The 21,272-nt window shown below is 38.1% G+C and overlaps 1 protein-coding gene across 3 annotated transcripts in view; it reads left to right on the forward strand.

The window, feature by feature from the left end:
• ESRRG (estrogen related receptor gamma) overlaps positions 1 to 21,272 on the forward strand; it is a 371,822-nt gene that overhangs the window by 249,278 nt on the left and 101,272 nt on the right. For all 3 annotated transcript variants that reach the window (XM_058802853.1, XM_058802852.1, XM_058802854.1), the window contains one exon: positions 11,682 to 11,798. In XM_058802853.1, coding sequence (XP_058658836.1) covers positions 11,682 to 11,798 — 117 coding nt within the window. The remainder of the gene's footprint in view (positions 1 to 11,681; positions 11,799 to 21,272) is intronic.

Genomic DNA, 21,272 nt, shown 5'->3' on the forward strand with positions numbered 1-21,272 from the left:
TTCTTCGTACTGCTTGGTCCTGCAGATGTTGCTCGTGAAGAACCCTCTTTGGCCTTCTTTGGGAGCTCTGCTTGTCACATGCCATGTTTATTTTGATTCCAAAACATGGAAAAGCGCTGGAGCTAATCAGTGGATGTTCAGATTTGTTTTCTCTGAGAGTTTTTCTGGATTCCCATAAATGATTGTTGCAAAGAAAGAGGAGCATTTTCAAAAGGTTGTCATGGACACCTCTTGAACACTCCCTGTGGCTGGCACACAGGATTGTGCTTGTGTGTTGCTCCTAGATACACCACTACTGTACTTAAATTGTTACAGAAATCTAGTTTACATTTGTTAAAGAACCGGTGCATGTGAAATTGGAAGAAAAATGCAGTGGTGTAGTGCTTTGTGCATATCAGTGTATTGATAACTGGTCTTTCAACCACTATATACAGTGACCTTAAATGAGTTTGTCAAATAACTGTAAGATCACATTCTAAGGAGAGTAAGCTGGCAGCTTTTGGTCTCTGCTCAGTATTTTTTACTAATTTGCTCTTGATACCTATTACAAATATGCCACATATTTTGGCATAAATTAGTACAAATGGGAGAATTTGCACGACTGCTTCTTCTAGCTTCAGAACCTATGGAGACAAAATAACCTTCTCCTTTGATTTAGATATCATCCGTTCAAGTAAAATTGAAGGTGCTTTATTTAAAGAACATGAGGCCAAGCTTGGCCTGTGCAGGAATATAGTGTCACATTAAATTAAACTCAGACTTCAGAGACTAAAATTAGGTTGCTAAGTCCAAATTTAAGCTCCTCAATAAAACCTGCTTGATTTTCATACATGTTGAGCACCTGAAATTCTCAGGAAAGGAAATGCAATCTGGTGATATACTTGCTTTTTAAGAATGAACATAAAGTGAGCTTCAGTTTGTAATTTCACATACCCCAAATTAAAAAACATTTGGTCTTAAGTGTAGTGCTTCCATATTTAATGTAAAGTTAGTAAGAAAAAATAATGAATGTTAATTTGATTTTTATATTGCTGAGGCAATGGCCATTTTATTCTTCTCTCTTCCATTTTGCTGCTGGGAAGATTTGGGCCTTTTACCCGCATGAAGTGCCTGTTTTATGAGGGACATACAGACACTGAAAAGAAACATTATACTTCAGTTGTTCTAATGGAACTGAATGTTGCACTATTGGCAACCAGTAAACAAATATTCTCAATGGTAGCCTGGGTTTATATGTAAAATAAGCACACATACAGAGACAGTTGGCTCATTTCAAGTCTCTGTATTGGAAAAAGTAAAAAGAAATAAAATAAAGAAGAGGTAGGTGATTTCACTTGACCTTCAAGAACATTTTCAGAAAAGCTCAAAAAATGTTTCTACTGAAGCAATTTGTATTTTTTGGTTGCTAAACTTCAAGCACCAATTTCAACTAGCAACTCTGTTTTTATAAATGGTGTTTAATTGCTGTGTAATAGCTGTCCTACAGGACTGAATTGATGCACGATTATTTTAGTTGCATTTTGAGCACCGAAAAAACTGCTACAGAAACAAAACCTGATTGAAGTGTTGACTTCTGGCAGTAATAGGTAACTGCAATTTTACACCACACCACAGACAGAAAGTTTCTGGGCATGGGAGCACAAGGCAGAGACGTCATCCTCCAGATTAGCAACCTGGACTTGGCCACGCAGCTCAAGTTAGAACTGGCAGCTGTGCAAAAAGTCTCAGTGCGGCTGGAGCACGAGCTGCATCAGCAGGTGACAGTGCTGTGGAGACAAAAAAAATGCAGCAGGGCAAAACCAAGCATTGAAAAGAAAAGGCATAATGAAGGAACTAAGAATAGGAAGTACGTTACCCATCATAATGTCATGGCAGCATCTTCAGCAATGGTCCTGACTACATGGCACAAATACTGAGAGTTTTCAGGTGCCATCCAAAATAATGGAAGCTACTTGGGTGAATCAAACCATGGGTTTGGTAGGTGACAAAATGTCTAAAAGAAAAAATGGGCCTCCTCATGATTTGAATGGGAAAATTCTACCTTTAGGCTTGCATGAAGAATAATTCCCCTGAGGTTTTTTTGTTCTAATTGATAGAATTTAGTTCCAGTGCTCTGGAGGTCATTCTTCCCTGCACTGTTTCATTTCCTTGTTCATATAATGTTCCTTCTCTCTCTCTCTCTGCTTATTTTTAAAATGAGTTTGCTGCTGCATTACTGCAACTAAGAAAACAGGAAAACAGAAATAAATGCAACAGACTTTGAAATACAGAATAGAAAACCAGGCTGCCTGAAGTGTCAAATATTATAACTGTGCATATGTAGGAAGTATGTAGCATGTTTCAGCTCAAAGAATTGCTTATTTTAAATGCTAATAGCTTAATTGTGATGGGTACTTTATTATAGATGCAATGAAAAAGAACATAGGACTTCCCAAACCTTTGTTGATCATTCATCAGTTTACTAAATTAGGTCAGACCTGTAGATCCTCAGTGCTATTCCTGTTGAAATCATGGGCACAACTGCCCTGACTTCAGGGAGAGGAAGGCTGAGCTGATAAAGTCAGATTATGAAGCACATCCTGTGTTCATGTAAGGCCTGATGTCCTTTCCACGCAGTCAGTGGGAATCTTTCCATTCCAGAGGAGTCTCTTGAGGTCTCAGCAGGTGGAGGCCACTGGCAGCTGCTCAGAGAGCCAGCACAGTTATTTGTGCACCACCAGCATCTCACACAAGAGAGAAGCCTCACAGGGCACCTAGCAGCTCCTACACAAGGCAAATATCACTCTAATGTAGAGAATACACCTGTTTTTAAGGGTATTGGAGATTGTAATTCCCTTTCCAATTTAGCAGTTTAGTCTAAAAAACATCCAGCCTCCTGCAATCAATTCCTGCTCATTTCCTTAAACATTAAGAAATTAAATGAACCTTGTTTTGATGCATAAGAATGAGTAATTTTGTCTTTTTAGAACATATATTTTTAACATGGCCCAAAAATACATTTGAAGTTTTGGTAAAGTGTGCATAATTATGATAAAAATCAATAATATTAGAAAAAATTAGAAACAAGCAATTTCCTGGCTAAAAAAAATTAAAGAGAACAAATCCACCAAAAACGAGCTCAATATATAAAATTGATGTCTTCTTATGTCATAGTAGAATGCAGTGATGTTCTGCCCATTTGTGAGATATAAGGTATGGAGGAACTGGATGTTCTCTCTGCTCAGCCTAGCACTCACTCAGCTGCAGCTCTCAGTTTGCTTCTGGGATAATTTACATGGTGGCTGATTGCAAGTGTCTCACAGAAATACACACACAGCCAAATCTTCCCAAAATTGGCTTAACATCAGGGATGGTAGAAAATAACAACATCTAAAAATAGTTACAGGTCTATTGATTTTTAGGGTCTCTTCACAGTTTTTGCTGTGCACTGTATTATCTTGAAAACTCTGAGCTTTCATTAAAAGAAAGAGGGGAAAAAAAAAGAATTTTCATTTGTCAGCTGGGTGCAAAGTCTTGTGTTCAACACAGAGGTCTTGTACTTACTAGATATTTTGTAGTGAATATTTAATGTAAATATATTTATCATAATTTTTATTTGGTCAGTTATTATATATACTAGTATGCACACATTTTCATTAATATGTAATTACTCAGTGTTCATAACTTAAACATTTCAGCAGGTGGATTGAACTGGTGTTCTTGCTTTCAGGAGAGGGCTGAGATGATAGGACTTTCAGGTTCAAAGACAGATTATTGTCCTGTTTTATGTTAGCTTTTATCTCTCTAAAATAATGGCCTGTGTCTAGAAGACTTTCGTCCTCCCTTGTTCCAAATTGTCCAGACTGTTGTCTTTGGACTCTAAACTAGCCTGAAAAGACAGTGTGTAAAGCCTGCACATTCCTCCTAAGGCTTCTCACAAAAGTCTCAGATCTTACTTATAATTTCCTTGGGTACTGTTTGAATTTTCCCCACAAAAGCTAAATATTTTGCATTCAGTAGTCTTTGTTCTTGAATTTTTACTTTTTGGGGGTTTTTTTTGTTTATATGTTTATTTTTTGATGAAAAACTGCTGGACAAACAGCAGTGAGGCATCAATGTTCTGCGTGTACACAGGGTGAGTAAAGCAGGAGTTGGTAAGAGAAGCCCTGCAGTCAGACCCTCACTGTGTCATCACTCCATCCCTGAGAGCTGCTGCCTGTCCATGTCTGCTAACACAAACAGGAAATACTCTGTCCTTGAAATGCTGTTGTCTTCTGCCATCTCATTTTATGCTGCTCAGCTAAGAGCCTTCAGCTCTGCAGTTGTGCAGGGATGTTCCTGTTGTCTTCAAAGCCTGCCCAAACTCTCTGTACTTTGTTCAGCTCTTTGGTTACTCAGAGTTGTCTTTAATCCCTCTCATGTTCAGGTTTTTCAATCCTCTTTAGGGTGTTGACCCATTATTGAGCCAGTTTGAACTGTAAATATACAAACACTTTACAGTAAATACATTTTTATTTTTCTATCAGGAAGTTTTAATCAAGAAAGATAGAACTAGGTATGTACATTCAGATAAGGCAACGTAAAGTTTGATTTGAAGTTGCACGTGACTGATGTGGCTTGCAAAGGGTATTTTGCATTTCTGAAAGCTGTCTTCTGTAATACATTTTTGAGGAGGAAATGAAAGAAAATTAAACAAGATTTTATGGCTTTTCAGCTTCTTTGCTGGTAGCTAAGATTATTGTTGTTTTATAGAAGGGTAGGGTGGAGGCTCCCATCTTGGTGCACTGGCCTGTGGACCTTGGCTCTGGTGCAAAGATGGCAGCCCTCCAGTGAGCTGAGCGCTAAATGTCACCTGAATCCATCATTACCTGATCTAATCATTCACCTTCCTTATATAAGTGAAAGGCTGTGCATCAGCACTTCTTTCAAAGAATATTTTAAGCAAGCAGTGATAGATATCTTCGCTTTTCCCCAATTTCTCTGTGCCTGTGGGCCAGCCAGACTAGCAAGCAAGCATTTTTAATTCCTTCCAACACATCTTTTTATCCTGTCATAATGTCACTGTCTAGCTATGGCAGCTAAACATGATGAGACAATAAAATATAAACATGCTGAAATCTCAGAACCAGAGAGAAGCTTAAAAGTATACAGATTGTTCTATCTTTTTTACTATCTCTGCTTTCCTTACAAGCTTGAAAATTGTAATAAGCATTTAGATGATTTGGGAGTAAGAATGAGCATCCTGATTGGTGCATGGCTATTTTGAACCCCTCAGAAATAATGCAAAAGAGATGTGATTTACAAATAGTGCTGGTACACTAGTATGTACCAATGCCATTATAATTAGGTCTGGATCTTGTTTTGTTGTAAACATCTCTGAAAGCCTCCAGCCCACTTACAAAGCTCTGTCTTGTTTGAAACCAGAGACATGAGAAGTCTCAGCTAGCAAGTGATTTATGTTAATGTTTGTATTACTTTTAATCACCTTTTTTTCTGGTGTGAAAATGATTCAGTTTGCAGCTTTACAGACTGAGATGCTCTATGTGCTCATAAACAAACAATGACAATCCTCCATGCTGTTGTAGTAGAATGTATCAAAATTGACCTAGATAAAATACCAGTAGGAACCAAATGTAGATAGTTCAGTCTTTCTGACTTGAACAGCTCTTAAGTGACTACAGGTAGCAGGGGATCAGTTCCCTCTGTGCCTTCAAAGCATTTGTTCTCTTTTAAGGTGACCTAAATGCCCTTCATTTCTCATGAATAAGTTGAGTACAGGGGGATTCAAAGGTAGTTGGACCTTTACAGATTCAACCCCCCCTAATACCAGTCTGATACTGAAAATTATGGTGACTTGGTGACTTTTTATGATGCTGGAAACCAATCTACCTAAAGGTAGAGGCTGATACATGACTGTCATGTAGTCAGAGTAGCCAGTATCACCTTTACATTTTTGCTTTAAATCATCATGTTGCTTTCTAAGAATTAAAAAAAAAAAAATAAATTGCAAGTTCTAAATGTTTTAGTTCTGTAACACAGTACACTGATTTCTTCAAAGCAATTCAACATAGTGACTTCACTAAAAATGTACTTTTAAGCTGTTCATGTCCCTCTGTCAAACACCATGTTTAAAAACTAACTGCTTCTCCTTAGTTACTTAACTCCTAACAGAAAAGGCACCATAAGCAAGAGATGAAACATAACCCTTCATACATGATCCTGTCACCTTGAAAAGATACTTGAGACATTTGGGAAGCAAATTTTTAAATGTTCTGTAACTCTGTGTGTACACTATTGCTTCTGAAGTCACCTGGGTGAAAAGTTGTGAATACAGTCAACTTTATGCTTAATCATCTCCAGATGACCTGTAGCAGAATTCATAATAGGTCTGTAGTTCATAGAGCTTTCTTACAGTATCAGGTGAATCTGTCTGAGGATTTGTCAGGCAAAACTGGATTCAGTTATTTATGTTCAAATCTGGCCTCATCCCAGCCTGACCCTACTCTGAAACCTTACCGGGGGTACTTTTACATGTGAAAATATTTACTCAAATTCAGCTAAGTTGTGACTGTAAAGTAGAGAGCAGAGTCTGGAAGAACTGAAACTTTAGCCTGAGAGAAAATATTTTTACTTTCCTCAGTTCAGCTTCATTAAGACCTATAAACATGGAAAAGATTTTCAAGTCTGGGACTTTTTGTCTATTCTATTCAGTTAGGCTGTTACTCTTGATTTCCAAGAGCTCCTCATTCTCAGATTCTCAGGAACTATTCTCTTCCATGTGTAAAGGTGAAACCTAACATAGTGAAATTCACTCTGTTAGCTTAGATTCTCCTGTGTCTCTTTCTTTCTGAGTTCTCATTATTAAGTCCCAGAAGCCCTATGGCTGTGATCTTGGCTACTTTCCATTTTTTGGAGTTTTCATGCATAGCAATGCACAGGCAAGCAGGAGTATTCCTTTGGGTCTGTCACCCAGGAAAAGAGAGCATGAAGGGGTACCTGGGATAAACCTCACTGCAGAAAGTCTTAAATCCAGTTAAGCAGTAGTCTCTATGAAGAATGGGAACACTTCAGTTTTGAAATACAAGCTTTTGGAAAAAAGGTATTAAGTTAGGGAATGTGAAAGAGAAGCTTTGGGAGAAAAATGGAATCTTTTTGAACTGAAATGCAGCTTCATGAACTGATTATAGCAGAAAATTATTATATTGAAGGAATGTTGGTTCATTTACTTTTTTCCTTCTTTTTTTCTTCTGAGGCTACATTCCCACACAGTAAAAGTTTTGATACTGATATCTTCAGTGTTCCTCTTGCTTTTTTAGGTGGCTCATGGCTATTCTTTCCAAACACCTTTTCACCCTGCACTTAAGTCTTCCTCATAGCTTTTACTTGTCCAAAAATTTCCTGAGCATACTTCAATAGCTTGTAGAAATCCTTTTACGTCTTGGTGTAATATTGCAGTATGAAAAAGGAAATAAAGCTTCTGCTAGGACTTGATGTCTGTTCTATTTTTGTCAGTATTGGTGGAAGAGAGACCCCTGTTCCAGCCTGTTTCTAGAGCCAGCTTCTCACTTTTAATATCTGGGAGGTTCTGAAGATGTGACAGTTGGTGACAATAACTTCTACCAAGGCAGAAGGCTCAATGCTTTCAGTGACCTCATCTTTGCCATGGCTCTTGCTTGTCCTGCCACCTCTAGTGTCACTGTCAATTCTGTGCAAGAAATGGGCAAAATGGTTTTGAGAATCTTGGCTAAATCCGCTCAGTTGCCTGACTTGTAAAGCCATTGAGTAAGTCCCTGTACCACAAAAATTGTTCTTTCTTCACTCCCCATTCAAGTAACATCCAAACCTCATCTGTGAGGTAAAAAAGAAATGGTACCTCAGCCCATTTATCCTGAGCTGTGTGTAAAGATGTGACTGTCTGAAGCATGTAGAATTGGAGAGCTGGGTATACAGGGTAAGTTTTAGCAGCTCACCTGCCATCTCAGGATCAAATGGCATGATGTTTTCCGTTTCAGCTGCTATTGGTAAGCACAGTGTTTAGAAGTATTTTCTCATTTTTCAACTGGGATACTAAAATTTAACAAATCAGTAAAAAAAGGAACTGATTTTAAATAAACATTCTTCAGTACATGAAGAAAGAAAAGGGGCTTAGGCTGGTATAAATCCCATTATATTATTCTAGCACAGGGAAATGTGTTTGGGGAGTGAAGATTTGACATATATTTTTATTTTCAAGCGTCATAGTAATTTATATTACTCAGCCCTTTAACTGCCAAACTGTAAAAGTCCATTACGCTACTGAAAGGAATATACAAATTATCCCCTGGCACTTTAGGCAGGAGTTTTACATATATGCTGTTATTCTATCAGCCAGCTAGCTGCACGATTCTATTAAGGAGTAAGTGAGAAAATTATATTGCCTGCAAACTAATTGTACAAAAGACTCTGAAATAAGTAATCAGAGCCCAGCTCTTTCTGAAAAGCAGCCAGGAGATATTATAAATCGCTCAATCGCTCTTGTCAGCCCAGTTTAAAGACCCCGAGCTGCCATGTTGATTTTGTTCACTGTAAAACACAACTTCCTCTCCAGCTGTTGACAGGACTGGGCAAACTCAGCTTTTACTCTTCCTAGCTGCTCAGTCTCAGCCTCTAGCATCTTGAAGTAAGTCAGGAATTGGTAGAGATTCCTTCCGGTTCTTCCTCTGAAATAAAATGCAGGTCTGAGTATCTTGAATGGGAATTCATATCTAGAAGTAAATAAGAAATTATGAAAGCTCTAATGACCTGGAACGTGCAGTAAATTCAGGTTTTTAATGAAAGTAAATCCACTAATACTTGCAGTGCTAGGTAAAACACATTTTAGTGTGATACAGATATCCCCTGCATCTGCATGTGCACTGGAGACAAAGTGTTTGTTCCTTGAACCCTTACTGCAGTGTAGCCCCCTTCTAAAATGCCAGAACCACTTTATGAGGACTAGCTATGGTCATTAGTAAGAGGTGGATTTTGGTTTCTATTCCTGTAACTCTGCTGAGCTCGTTGGAGGAATTCTTTGTAGCATCTTCCAAGTTCATTTTACAACACCAAAAATTAATATTGAGTGTCTGCTCTAGAATACAAGTCATTAAAGAAAAGCAGTTTAAATTGAAAGGAGATTCCCCCTGTAAGCTAAAGTATTGGAATCCAAGTGACTAGAATAATAGCTCCTTTTAGCATTGTTTAGGTATCAAGAATTTGCAGGAAAAGTAAGTTACACTGTGCCTGCTGCAGACTGTTGCATAGTTTGCAGAAATGTGAAATGTCAGGGTATGGATTAGAAATGTCTGCATAATGAAATGAGCAATCTTGCATTTATCTTTCTGGTTCTGAATGCTGCTTCTTGGTTTTGGCACCTGTACCTTTGTATCTTGGGACGGGATCTCTTGATACAGCGAGACTGTTCCATCTGCCCTGGTAGAGAGCTTTGCTTCCTGAAGTTCTCTGTTATAATCTTGATCTTGTTTTGATCAAGATTGTTTCTGACCTTGTGCAAAGGTATCTTTGTCTTTGATCCTGTGCAAAGCATTTCTGATTCCCTGTTTCTCCTTTATTTTTTTAAGATAGGGATGGTAATACATTTATTACTGTAGTGTAATGAAATTCATTAGATACAAGTTGAAAGCTTTGAAGGTCTTCCTGTGTAGTGGTTGTGCCTTTCTAAGAATGCCTTGTTAGAAGGAGAGGATAATGTGAATCCTTTTTTAAGCTTGCCCTTACCATCATTTTCTACCTATCCTTCCAAAAGTGTTATTTCCTAACTTTTCTAATGTGTATTGGAAAGAAAGACCTTTTGCAGGAACTGTTGTGCTGAATTCCCTACCCACCATATCCTTCAGTTTCTTAAATAGCTTTCTCCACAGCAGCTAAGAAAGGGGAAAAGGACTAAACTGCTTTGACTTTTGTCATTAGCATTCAGGCATACCAAGATCTGTTTCACTCACCAGCATTGCTAACTCACTCATGCAGCAATGTCCAGGGGGAAGAAAGCCTGCAAAGGCCTGAAAAGGTTATGCCAAATGTGCTGGTTGTGTTGGCAGAGTGCACAGAGTTGCCATGCAGACCTCCTTTATCATAAGTACTTAACCAATTTTCAATAGATGTAAGTGGTTTAAGTATTACTTCCTGTTGAATTAGCAGTTGCTGAGCATTTGAGTCTTTGTGCAATCCTGCAATCCACTAATGTGATATTTAATGAGGAGACATCAGTCTGGAGAAAGGTAGTCAATATAAATCAGTGTTTACGAAGTGTGATTAACTCTGAAATATTTCATCAATGCTGTGGTCCCAGGCAGCCTCTATGCTAATTATTAGAACCTGTGCATGTTTCAGCGGACTTTGATGGACCCCGAGTGCAGCAAACATGGAGCAGCAAAATTGCGATTATGCTCGGACTGTCTCTGATGACAATTTATGCATTTGGTGTGATGACCTCTTGCTTCCCAAGAGGGCAATAAACAGAATGCATTTTCATTAAGATACTAATGCACTTTATCACAGGGGGAAGGGGTTAGGAAATAAAGAAATACCTTTAAAGCAAGATGTGACAGACTGATTTGGAAGATGCTTTATTTAAAAGTCAGTTTCCCAGTGTAACTTTGGGCTGTTGCAAAGTCTGTCATAGTGGATGTAGTGTTGGGCTCTGAGATGCGTGGATGGGCAGATGAATAAGCTGAGCTAAGCTGTTTTATGAAAAGTGCAGTGGTACCAGGGCAAAAGAGAACAGATGTTCTAGCATTTGGACTTGGATACCCAAAGATGTGATTTTAAAAAAGTAAACTGCTCTTGTATTTTACTCGTTCATTTGCAAGCTTTTATTTTCTGATTTTTGAGGAGAAATAATATGAATTAGCAGTAGCAACAAAGAAAAAAAGAGATTGCTTTGCCCATGATGAGAAGGGCTCATGTTTAAGGATGGAGCTTGTTGTAGGCCTTAAGAAGGGAATTGGGAGAAGCGGGGGCAAAGGCAAACATCTCTTTTAGTTTTTGCTATTCTGACAGCTTGGCAGGAATGATGCTATTCCTGAAGCCTCTCAGTACAAGAACTTGGTCGAAAGTATAGAGAGAAGAGGAGATGTCCTGGAGCAGAGATCTGGCCTGGTAGCTGCAGAACATGCTAGATGTTCTAGCCTTATGCTAGAATACTGCCTTATGCTCTCTGCCAGCTGTAGTGGAAGAAGGGTGAAACTCTGTGGTACCTGTTATAGTTGATTATGCAGTAAAGCAGTCCTTCTTTTGAACTCTGGGCAAAGAGAGACTAATGAAATTGGCTAAAAAGGAAAATAAAGAGTGCTCAGAGAAGGAGCCTGAGCCTGTGGCTTGGTACAGAAAATAAATGACAAAATATCTTTCTTCTGTCAGCAGGAATAACATACATGAAGGATTTTCCTAGGTACCATATTTGGAGTGAGACACAGACTCACATTAGTTGTGGTTTTGTATATATTTCTTTCATATAGATGTCTAGATTTTAAAAAAAGGGTGAAAAAAATTAATCTTTTAACTCAGATATTTATTTTTACTTGAGAGCTGTTTCTTCCTGTAGCACTGCTTACTCTTGATACGTTCCAAAATGAAATACAAAGGCAATTGTATGAGTACTTTTGTGTGTTGGTTGTGTTGGTCAGTCAGTGACTCTGAGCCCCTGTTCCCCTGTCTGTTCCACACAGGTAACATAGAGTACAGCTGCCCAGCAACGAATGAATGTGAAATCACGAAGCGCAGACGCAAGTCCTGCCAAGCCTGCCGCTTCATGAAGTGTCTAAAAGTTGGCATGCTGAAAGAAGGTAAGACTGACCACCTCAATGTGTATCTCTGCAAACACTTGCTACAACTGTAGGGCAGTCAGGAAAGAAGAGAGACTGGTGAGTGTTCCAATCAGTTATTGCAAAGGCAATTGTCATATATACTTGCTCTTTCTGCCATCTGCTTCTAAGGTATCAAATCATGCTTTATCCACATAGAGTTCATCATCTTGTGTAGTACAGCAAAATGTACCTCAGCATTCAATCTCCTTCAGTAAGTAACTGATAGAGTAACCATCAGAATTCTCAAAGATTTCTTGCCTCCATTCCTTATCCACTGTTGCTTTCCCAGTTCTGGCAGAAGACCAAAACACACACTGTGTCTTCCTTTTATTCAGTTTTCATTCCATCAGGACAAATGAAAAGGGTTACTTCTAAATTAAACAAGTATTGTGTGTGTGTGCTGAAGTTACTGTAATTACACTGGAGCAAATTGTGGCATGCAGAAGAGGAGAATCCACCCTCCTCCCCTTTTTTTTTCCTAAAAGTGTCTGAGAACTCTGCCCCTCACTGTAAGTATATATTGAATGTTTTAATTCATCAATTACATTTTGAAGATAGTGAATGCAAGAAAATATACTTCAAGAAATGGTGCTGTCTTACCTGGAACCTGCTTCATCTATGTGACACAAAGAGGTGATTCCTCAAATCTTGGTTGCCTGCAATGCACGTACATTGTTGTTAATGTATATGCAAGAATACACTTGTAAGTGCATGTATTACATGCATTATTATTTTAGGGCACTGTCACCACCAAGAAAGATGCCATGTGCTTCTGAACTAGATAAACATTTGAAATGAAATCAGCACAGTGTTCTCTAAGTATTGTATCCAGGGGAGAGTACTTTGTGCTAAGCAACCACTTCAATCCTATTCAATTTTGCTTTGTCAGTGCTTGAAAACTCGGCTTTAATTACTGGTTGATTTTTGCAAATGGGTTGGTGGTAATGCAAAACAGGGTTTGTATGAAGCTATTGGGGTAAAAATCCAAGAAACAGCATAGACCAGTGGTGAGATGATGGGCAAATTAGGTCTATCACGCACCTACAGACATATTCTTATTGGATTATACTTGCTAAGAATAAACCTTGTTCTGTGCAACTGCTTTGGCAGATGCTATGATCCTGTGAGCCAAATCCTGCTGTCCTTAGTCTTACTTGAGCAAAACTCCTGTCAGATTCGATGGAGATTTTGCCTCAGTAAGAACGGCAGGATTTGACCCTCTCTTCAGTGGTTATGGGAGAGTTCTGACTTGCCAAAATCCTGCTATAACTGACCACTAGGAGCAGTCACTTAAAAGTGAAATTATGAGGCTTAGATAAACTGTAAAAAGAAAGGGATGACTGGGTATGGCACCTTTTGAAAAGGACTGTGCTTCTTAGCATCTTTTCTTAGTAGGTTAAGACCCTGTATCACTAGGGTCTCAGTGTATATCTGTATATATACAGATAATATACAGATCTATTGAGCAACTTCTTTGAAAATGAAACAGTGCTACCAAGAGCACTTGCAGGTGAATTAATTTAATCCTTTTCCTCTGAATTTTGAGGGCACTATTGTGCATGCATTAACATACATATATTGTAAAAAATCTAGGCTGTGTGCAGCTTCTGGGACTGCAAGAGGAAGTTGTCTCCTCTGCAAATGAGTAATTATCTCAGCAAATCTGTGTGCAAGTTTACTGTTTCTACATGCAGTTTTGTTAACTGAAATAATTTAGTTGGATAATACAGATGTACATTGCGAGTAACATTTTTTTGTTTGAATGTTCATTGTCCATGGATTCAAATAATTCCCACAAGTTTTCTTAATAAGAATCGCATGAATTTTCTACTCTAAAAGTACATATCTTTTTCTAAATGGCAAAATAACTAATTACTTTGAAAAAACAGTGTTGTTTATCTACCACCTATTATAACAACCTGCAAGAACATGTAAGGGCATTTTATTTTTTTCCCCCTTTAGTGGCCACTTTTTAAATCATGCTGATTCACAGTACATTTGTAAGACTGTATTTGTTGTAAAGATTTTTTTTTCTTGTTGGAAGGCAGTTCTGGAGATGGATGTTGTTATTTTAACCTACAGGAAAGTCTGGAGATGACTTTTTGACTTGGACCACATCCTTTATGTACAAAATTAAGAAAGATAATGTACTGACTTCTTGCATGTGTAAAGTGGTATAAATTTATTGATTAGCACGGACTTAAAATAAGCTGAAATTATTCTTGCAGCATCTCAAGTGTTTCTTTATGTACAGACAAGGATTTCAGTCTCATGCAGCATGTCAGAGATCATGCTGCAGTAAATCTATTCAAATGTAAACCTGTTCAATTCAATTACCAGTTTATAATAAAATTTGCTGCTGCAGCCTCCATGTTTGTCACAGCAGTCTCTACATGCTGATGGCACAGCATGCCTGGAAATTGACAGCCTAAATCTATTTACAAAAAAAATTTAGTTGCAGACCTGAAATAAAATCAAGTTTAAGCAGCTTTGAGAGGAGCATCACATTCCTTACAAGAACAGCACATCTGCCAGGGTGTATCTTCTCCAGAAATCTTACCTTGTTTGTGGGGAGTTTTCTTGTAGAAATTTATCCTTAACAAACAGTTTTAAAGTGTAATCCAAAGTGAAACAATTATCAGATATTGTGCTTTCTTTCACATTGCAAAGGACTTCACTACATTGTTATTTTGTGAATTGTCATATGAATTTCATGGTAGATTCTGAGTTTTAGCCTGGCTTCTAGGGCTGGGTCTGAACACCACTTATAGCAAATGCATAGGGTGGCTTCCCTTATGACATCTGCATGTTGAATCATTTATGTGACAAGATAATGGTGTTTTTCATCTAGCATCCAGTCTTTCTGTGGGAGACCCAGTGTTAGGGTGGTGGGGCTCTGTTTTGGGGTCAAATCCTGCAAGGGAATTGGGATTTCTGGTCACATGAAGTACAAGGTGGAGTAGGCATTTTCTGTACATTTTCTCATGGATCTTGGTGAGGCTGAACCAGCAGCACCTAGATTAAGATTCTTAATGATTTTTAGGATGTGGGCCAGGAGCTACAGCAATGTCAGGCTGGGCTGGCCTGGGATTGAGGCCCTGGCTGCATCTCCTGTTGAGTATCGTAAGAAGGTTTGTACAGACTGATCTGGAGGAACACATTTTGGTTTAGCCCATGGACTGTTACTTAAAAACATGTTTGGGTCTGTGGATGGGTTTTGAGGATGTTATACTTCATACTGTAGCATTCAGCAGAGACTGATGAGCTTTTAGGCACAGGACAAATATGAGGATGTGGTGTTTTCATTTACTTTTTTAGGAAAGGGTTATTAGCAGCAAAGCAGAATACACTGCAGTCAAAGAAAAAAAAAATACTTTTTTCTATATTTAATTTTGTGTCAGTGTTACAAAAAATCAGGTTTTCAAGTATCCCAATTGATTCTTCTACTGAAATGCAGTTTCTTTGACTGTATTTTTATTTTGGTAAATTGTCTCAGGTTCATGAGAACAGCTGAAACAACATTAAAGATTCTTGTATAGTCTAGGGATAAACTTTTCAAATGTATCCCTTGAGATTTCTTGAAATAATATTGAAATTGCTGAAAGGGTGCAGGGAGACATGTACAACAATTTGCCCTTTTAAAAAATGAACATTTTTAGGACATTCAGTAGTTTTCAGTTCTGTTGGTTTATAATTCAGTTCTGTCTTTAAAGTTTGGCCTTTCAAACTCTTTGGAAGCCAGTGATTATTTTGCTTCAGGTGGTAGAATTAAATCTGTGCTCATGTGCAAGGTTGGGTATTTTGGCTATTTCCCTTTTTATACAGCTAGTTGGATTGAGTAAAAGGGGTTCATTTTTTTTCTTTTCTCAGAGGAAAAATTGGATGTAAAACTACATAAGATGGTATGGGGAGTCTTGAGTAGATATTTGACTTTTTTTTTCTATTGCTAGGTGATCTGAGTAGAATTCAATATCTGATCTTTAATTAGTACTATTTGCCTATTAATAATATTAGTGGGACTATTTACTAGCATAGGCTTGTGGTAGAAGATATTATTCCAAGTTTATTATAGGACAGATCTTGCTCCTAAGGGCTTCCCATGTGAAATAATTCCAGTGGAGGAATTATTCCGAAATAAAATCACTTCTTGTTTCAGATGCAGCATTTGTATAACTGTTTTTACAAGAGGTTGTTCCATATGTTTTAGTTTTCTCCATAGATGCAAAGCCTTAGCCTCAGTTTTACCTGTCCCTGTATTGTAGGGAGGTTAAAAACTACACTTCAGAGGGGAATCTGTGGAGTGGCACTCATGCAGCTTTTAGACCATCTGGAATGCTGTATCCTGTTCTAGCTCTCACAGTTCTGTGCAGTACTGGTTCATATTTCTTACAGGGCTGTTGATACCAAAACATCTCCCATATATCTCTCATTTCTGGTATTTGGGTGTTTTCAGAACTTGTTATGGACCGTGTGCAGTGGCTGATCTGCATTGCTTGTTATTTCAAAAAGTCTAGTTCCTAAATGAGTGCTACATGGAAAGAAATGGAAGTTTATATGAAAAGTAAAGTATACTACAATAACAATGGCATGGGTTGCTTCATGTAAGTACGTTTGTATTTTCCTTAGGGATGGATGGCCTTTAAAAATCATCATCAGTCACTTGGTACCCAGTTAGAATAGGCAGAGTAACAAAATTCCAGCTTAATTAGTGCTGCTATTACAAATGAGAAGCCAGATCCTCACCAAGTATTAATGTAAGCTCTTAGAGGTGTGTTAGATTGCTGCTCATTTGGCAGGTTTGGCAATCTGTGCCATGGGGAAATCAGCAATGTACCTTTTTGTGTCTGTGAATCTTCACAGTTGCTTGTACATGAGCCATCATTCAGGCACTAAAAATGATCACAAACTCTCTGAGATTTTCATCTGGGACTGCTGACTTGATGTGTAACCCTTCCCATCACAGCGGAGCAGTTTGTATGTTGTACTTGTCCTGCTCAGTGAGTAGCCCTCAACACTTCTCATTCACTACTTTGCTTGGGTTTTTTGAGAATACAGGCCCTCAGAGAGACCTCAGCATCCCTAGGGAAATGGTAAGGCAGTAGTTAGAATCTACTTCGTAAAGAAATCCTGGACTTCTAAGTGTTTTTATTTAGCTGTGATCTAAATAAAAGCAATTCCTGACAGTTTTAAAAATGTTTGAACATTTTAGATGCTCATGTAATGAACCAGAAGATTATTACATGAGTTACACTTTTTCTGAACATGCTAAAATTGGAGGTCTCTAAAATAATCTGGCTTCACACATTGAGAGATTTCATTCATTCAAATATAAGAATACATTTTTAGAAAGAGGTATGTGTATTTTAAAGCATAAATTACTGAGTTTATTATGGAAAGATTACCATATGAACATCTTTGGCTTGTGTTAAGCAGCAGATCGGATTAAATTATCATATTGATCCTTTCTGGCTTTGACAGTCTATGAAAATGAATCCAATAGAGCAAGGAGAACGGGCAGCTTGAGTTTGGTCTTACGTAAAGAGATGCGTGATATGCAGAGGAGCAGATTAATGGATTCGCTCTCAAAATAATAAATAAAACTAAGCAATCTTCTTTATGACTAAAATTGTGTTATCACCTATGATTTGAGGGTAGTGAAAAAGCCTGCTTAATAGGATTCCTTCTAACAACATCTCTTTTGAAAAGACCTGTGCATCAGACATTGCCAAGGTAAATTTCTCTTACAAGTCTAATACCATTAGTCTGCCAAGACGAAGGCAGAAATTATTGCGGATGAAGTTTTAGTTTCTGCTGCCTTTAGAAATCAGAACAAAGGAAAGGAGAAAGCATTAATGGTATTCAAAGAAAATATTTCTGTACAGGATGACAGTTAATAGAGCAGCAGTGACCTCAGTGATATTTCTTATGCTCTCTATCGTAATATTACACTTAAGGAGCTTCTCCATTAATGCAGGATATTAAACAAACCTCCTGTGTTATAACATCAAGAGATAACATAGTGTGTCTTCTGTTGATGTCTCAGCTCTCTTCTATGTTTCAATGTATTATGAAGGAGTTCGGTTTCTAGTGCAGCTATTTTTTTGAATTGTTTCTTTTCCTTTCCTATTCCTTCCTTTTCCCCTTTCTTCCCTTCCTTCCCCATTCACACATTCCCCCCTTTTCTTCCTCCCTTTTATTTATCCCTTCACTTTTATTTTTTCCTTTCCCTTTTCTCTTTCCCCTCTTTCTCTTTGCACTCCCTTTCTTTCTTTCATTCAGCATGTGCTTGGATTAATATATACTGGGACCTTTTAAATCTCCTTGGAAACAATAGAAGCTAATCTCTAAGTGCTGCTGGTGTTCATAAGTAGGCTTCTTTGCTCCTAACCAAAATGTGACCTGATAGCCCAGTTCACACATTAGAACTGACAGCCCAATTTGTCTGCCCTAAAATGCAGCTCATGACTCTCCACTCTCTGTAACTGATGAAGAAGGACAAACTATTCAACTTCAGGTTAGTGTTTATAGTCAGCTCAAGCAACGAGCATTTCTATTCATCCACTAGAAAAATACCCCAGAAAAAGCAGATATTGGGGACGTGGATAATTGTCCCAAGTCACATGAAAGCACCTACAGCTCCTACCAAATGTTGGCCTCCTGAGAAGCTTTCATGGTGCTTGTGTTCCAGTGTTGTGCCACTCTGGTTTGTGTTCTGTCTCTGAGTATTTTGTGGAATAAAGCAGATATCCCAGCAGTTTTCTGGACTTGTTCTTTAAATAAAATTTCTCTCTTTCTAGATAAAATTTTGTATTACTGTTGTCCCTTTATACAAATGCTTGCCTTGCAGAAAAGAGAAGGTATGAAGGGGATGTGGAGAAAGCAGTATTGTTTGTAAGTCTGAGTTTGAGAACTATTTACATTTCTTGGCTTTACACAGATCTGTAAATGGGGAAGTTTTTGTGTTAGCGTTTGCAGATCTGTGGTCAGAGCTGTTTGCTGGCTCACTCACCAGCAGCTTCCTTGAGATTAGCTGTTAGGTTGGGTCTGCTCACACAATCATTGCTGCCGAGAATCCCAGTGGCAGCAGTTGTTTGCAGGGTCAGACAGGCAAAGAATACTTTCAACCTAAAGTTACTTTGTACTTTTGTTAATGAGTTTGAAGGATTCTGAATTAAATTTTACTGTAATTTCCTTAGTGCACATACCTTACATATTGCTTACAATTGGAAGGAGTAAGTTCTGCAGTTTCATGGGTCTACTTAAATTACTATTAAAAATTAATCACTTTGTACTAATATTTTCTCATCATAATCTGAGGTGATTAACTGCATGTCTTCATTTGTCATATTTCTTCTTTTGATCCTGAAATAAGGAAACAGTACTTTCCTAATTTTCTAGAAAATATTCCATTGTTTGCAAAATGTGTTTGTTGGATTTAGCCCCTATGAACATTTGCTTATACACTGGAAGTATAGAGACAGCAGTATAAGTGATAAGGATAGGTAGAGACAAGTGTGAAGGATGCAGGGCTTTTCCCTTGATCTCACAGACAAGTAGCTGCCTTTCATTTTTGGTCTCTGCCACCTATAAACACACAGATCATCAGATGTGGCACTGCCCTTTATTGCAGAGTTCTTGAATTCTTGCACGTGGGTCCTGCCTTATGTTAAGTAAGTCTCATTTTGTAAAGAGTAACATTAATGTAATTTGTATTCTTCACTTTTTTCTGTTTCTGCTGTGTGGATACTTGCACATCCCCTGCTTGAGTGCTATAGGTGTAGAATCTCTGGTAGAAGTGCAATTAAGGGTAGTGAATGTCCTTATCTCTAAAGTAAACTCTGATGCCAAACTTTCTGTATTTTGCTCAGCCTTTGCCTGGGCTGCACCCACAGCTCCTCATCAAGACTCTTGCTGTGTGAAATCTTTGTCGAAACAGAATGCAGGGTAGGATTATTTGGGGTGAAGGGCTGCAGTGATGCAGGTGCTGGTGACTAGAACCCCTGTGGCAGATGTGCAGGCAGACTGCTGCTGCTGCTTGGGATGGATTGGCACTGAAAAGCTGAGTGGCTGAGGAACTCTCTTGGCCTCTTCACTCAGTCAAAGCCATGAATGTGTTGAGAAGTAAGAAGATTTCCACCTGCAGTTGTTACATCTGATCTCATATAGTGCTATCCCTCAAATATTTCACACTTCTAAATCTCTGCTGTCTTAGAAAAAAAAGGTTAGAATCAATGTGAGTTTTGAGATATTCGTGTAACTAAGCCACAGTCTTCTCTCTGAGCAGTCATTGCCCTTTTCTAAGCTGAGGAGTTACTGCAAGTGGTGAGCCTTTGCCAGTTCTACTCACTGAGTCACTGGAATATGAAGCTGGAATATTATTTCATTTGATGTTTGTAATGTGGCTTTTGTGGTTGAAAGTCAGCAGCCTGAATTCTGAAATAAATGTGATCATCTGCAATGAATTGCCACTTTGTCAGATTTTGCCATGCTTACTAGCTATTCTAATAATAGATCTCATCTAACCAGCTTTTTCTTTTTTCCCTTTTCTTTCTTTTTTGTTTTCTTTTCTTTGGGTATTTATATGACAGAAAAGGGAAATTATGAGGGGAGTCTGTTGTGCTCACAGTAGTTGCTTAATATAGCTATTAATCTTTACAAATGAAAAAACATAGCTTTATTTTAAGCCTCAATAGGCTTTTATTAGATAAATGATTCTGGAGAAAGTCAAACACAGCTATGTTAAATATCTACACTTACTGAATAATATCAATATTTTCCTTTTTGCTCTTTATTTTTCCAGCAAACTTAATGTGTGTATCTATTTTTCTCTTAAGCATCTGGTTTATGTCTCAGGATCATCAGGTATAAGATGAGAAGTCAATTTGATTTACAGTTTTAGTGTAGCAGATCCAAAATCAACATTCCATACAATTTGCTTGCATGGGGTCTTACTGCACTCCATCTTAAAACAATTAATTATGAAAATAATTAAGAAAAAATGAAATACTTTCTAAAAGAAAGTCTGCGTGATACTGTCACTTAATCAGCTTAACACCAGTCTGCGCCCTTGGTGGCAGAATTGTTGGTGTGCTGTTTACCAGCAAAACTGCTTGACCAGCAAGAGAGAATCTTGGTAACTTGGCTGCTTGCTGAGCACATACAGATCTGGGAAAAAACAAGTAGTACAAGATCGTAATCCTCATCTTTTGTCTCTGTTCTTTCCCTCTTCAGCCAAGCATTAGTCCATACAGTGCTCTTCTTGTCATTTTTATTCAGCAATGTAAAAATCACTCCACCAATGCCCTGTCTCTTTCTAATACTCCTTTCAGTTCTGTGGGTGGGTGACTGAAGATGAGCCACGTCATTTGTTGTGATCTGAATCAATCGACAGATCAGTCTCGTATCATTTGCTCAACACTTGTACAGCCACATGTCGCTTTCATGACAGTCTGC

Source organism: Ammospiza caudacuta, chromosome 3 (assembly GCF_027887145.1).
Source record: "Ammospiza caudacuta isolate bAmmCau1 chromosome 3, bAmmCau1.pri, whole genome shotgun sequence".
Classification (NCBI taxonomy): domain Eukaryota; kingdom Metazoa; phylum Chordata; class Aves; order Passeriformes; family Passerellidae; genus Ammospiza; species Ammospiza caudacuta.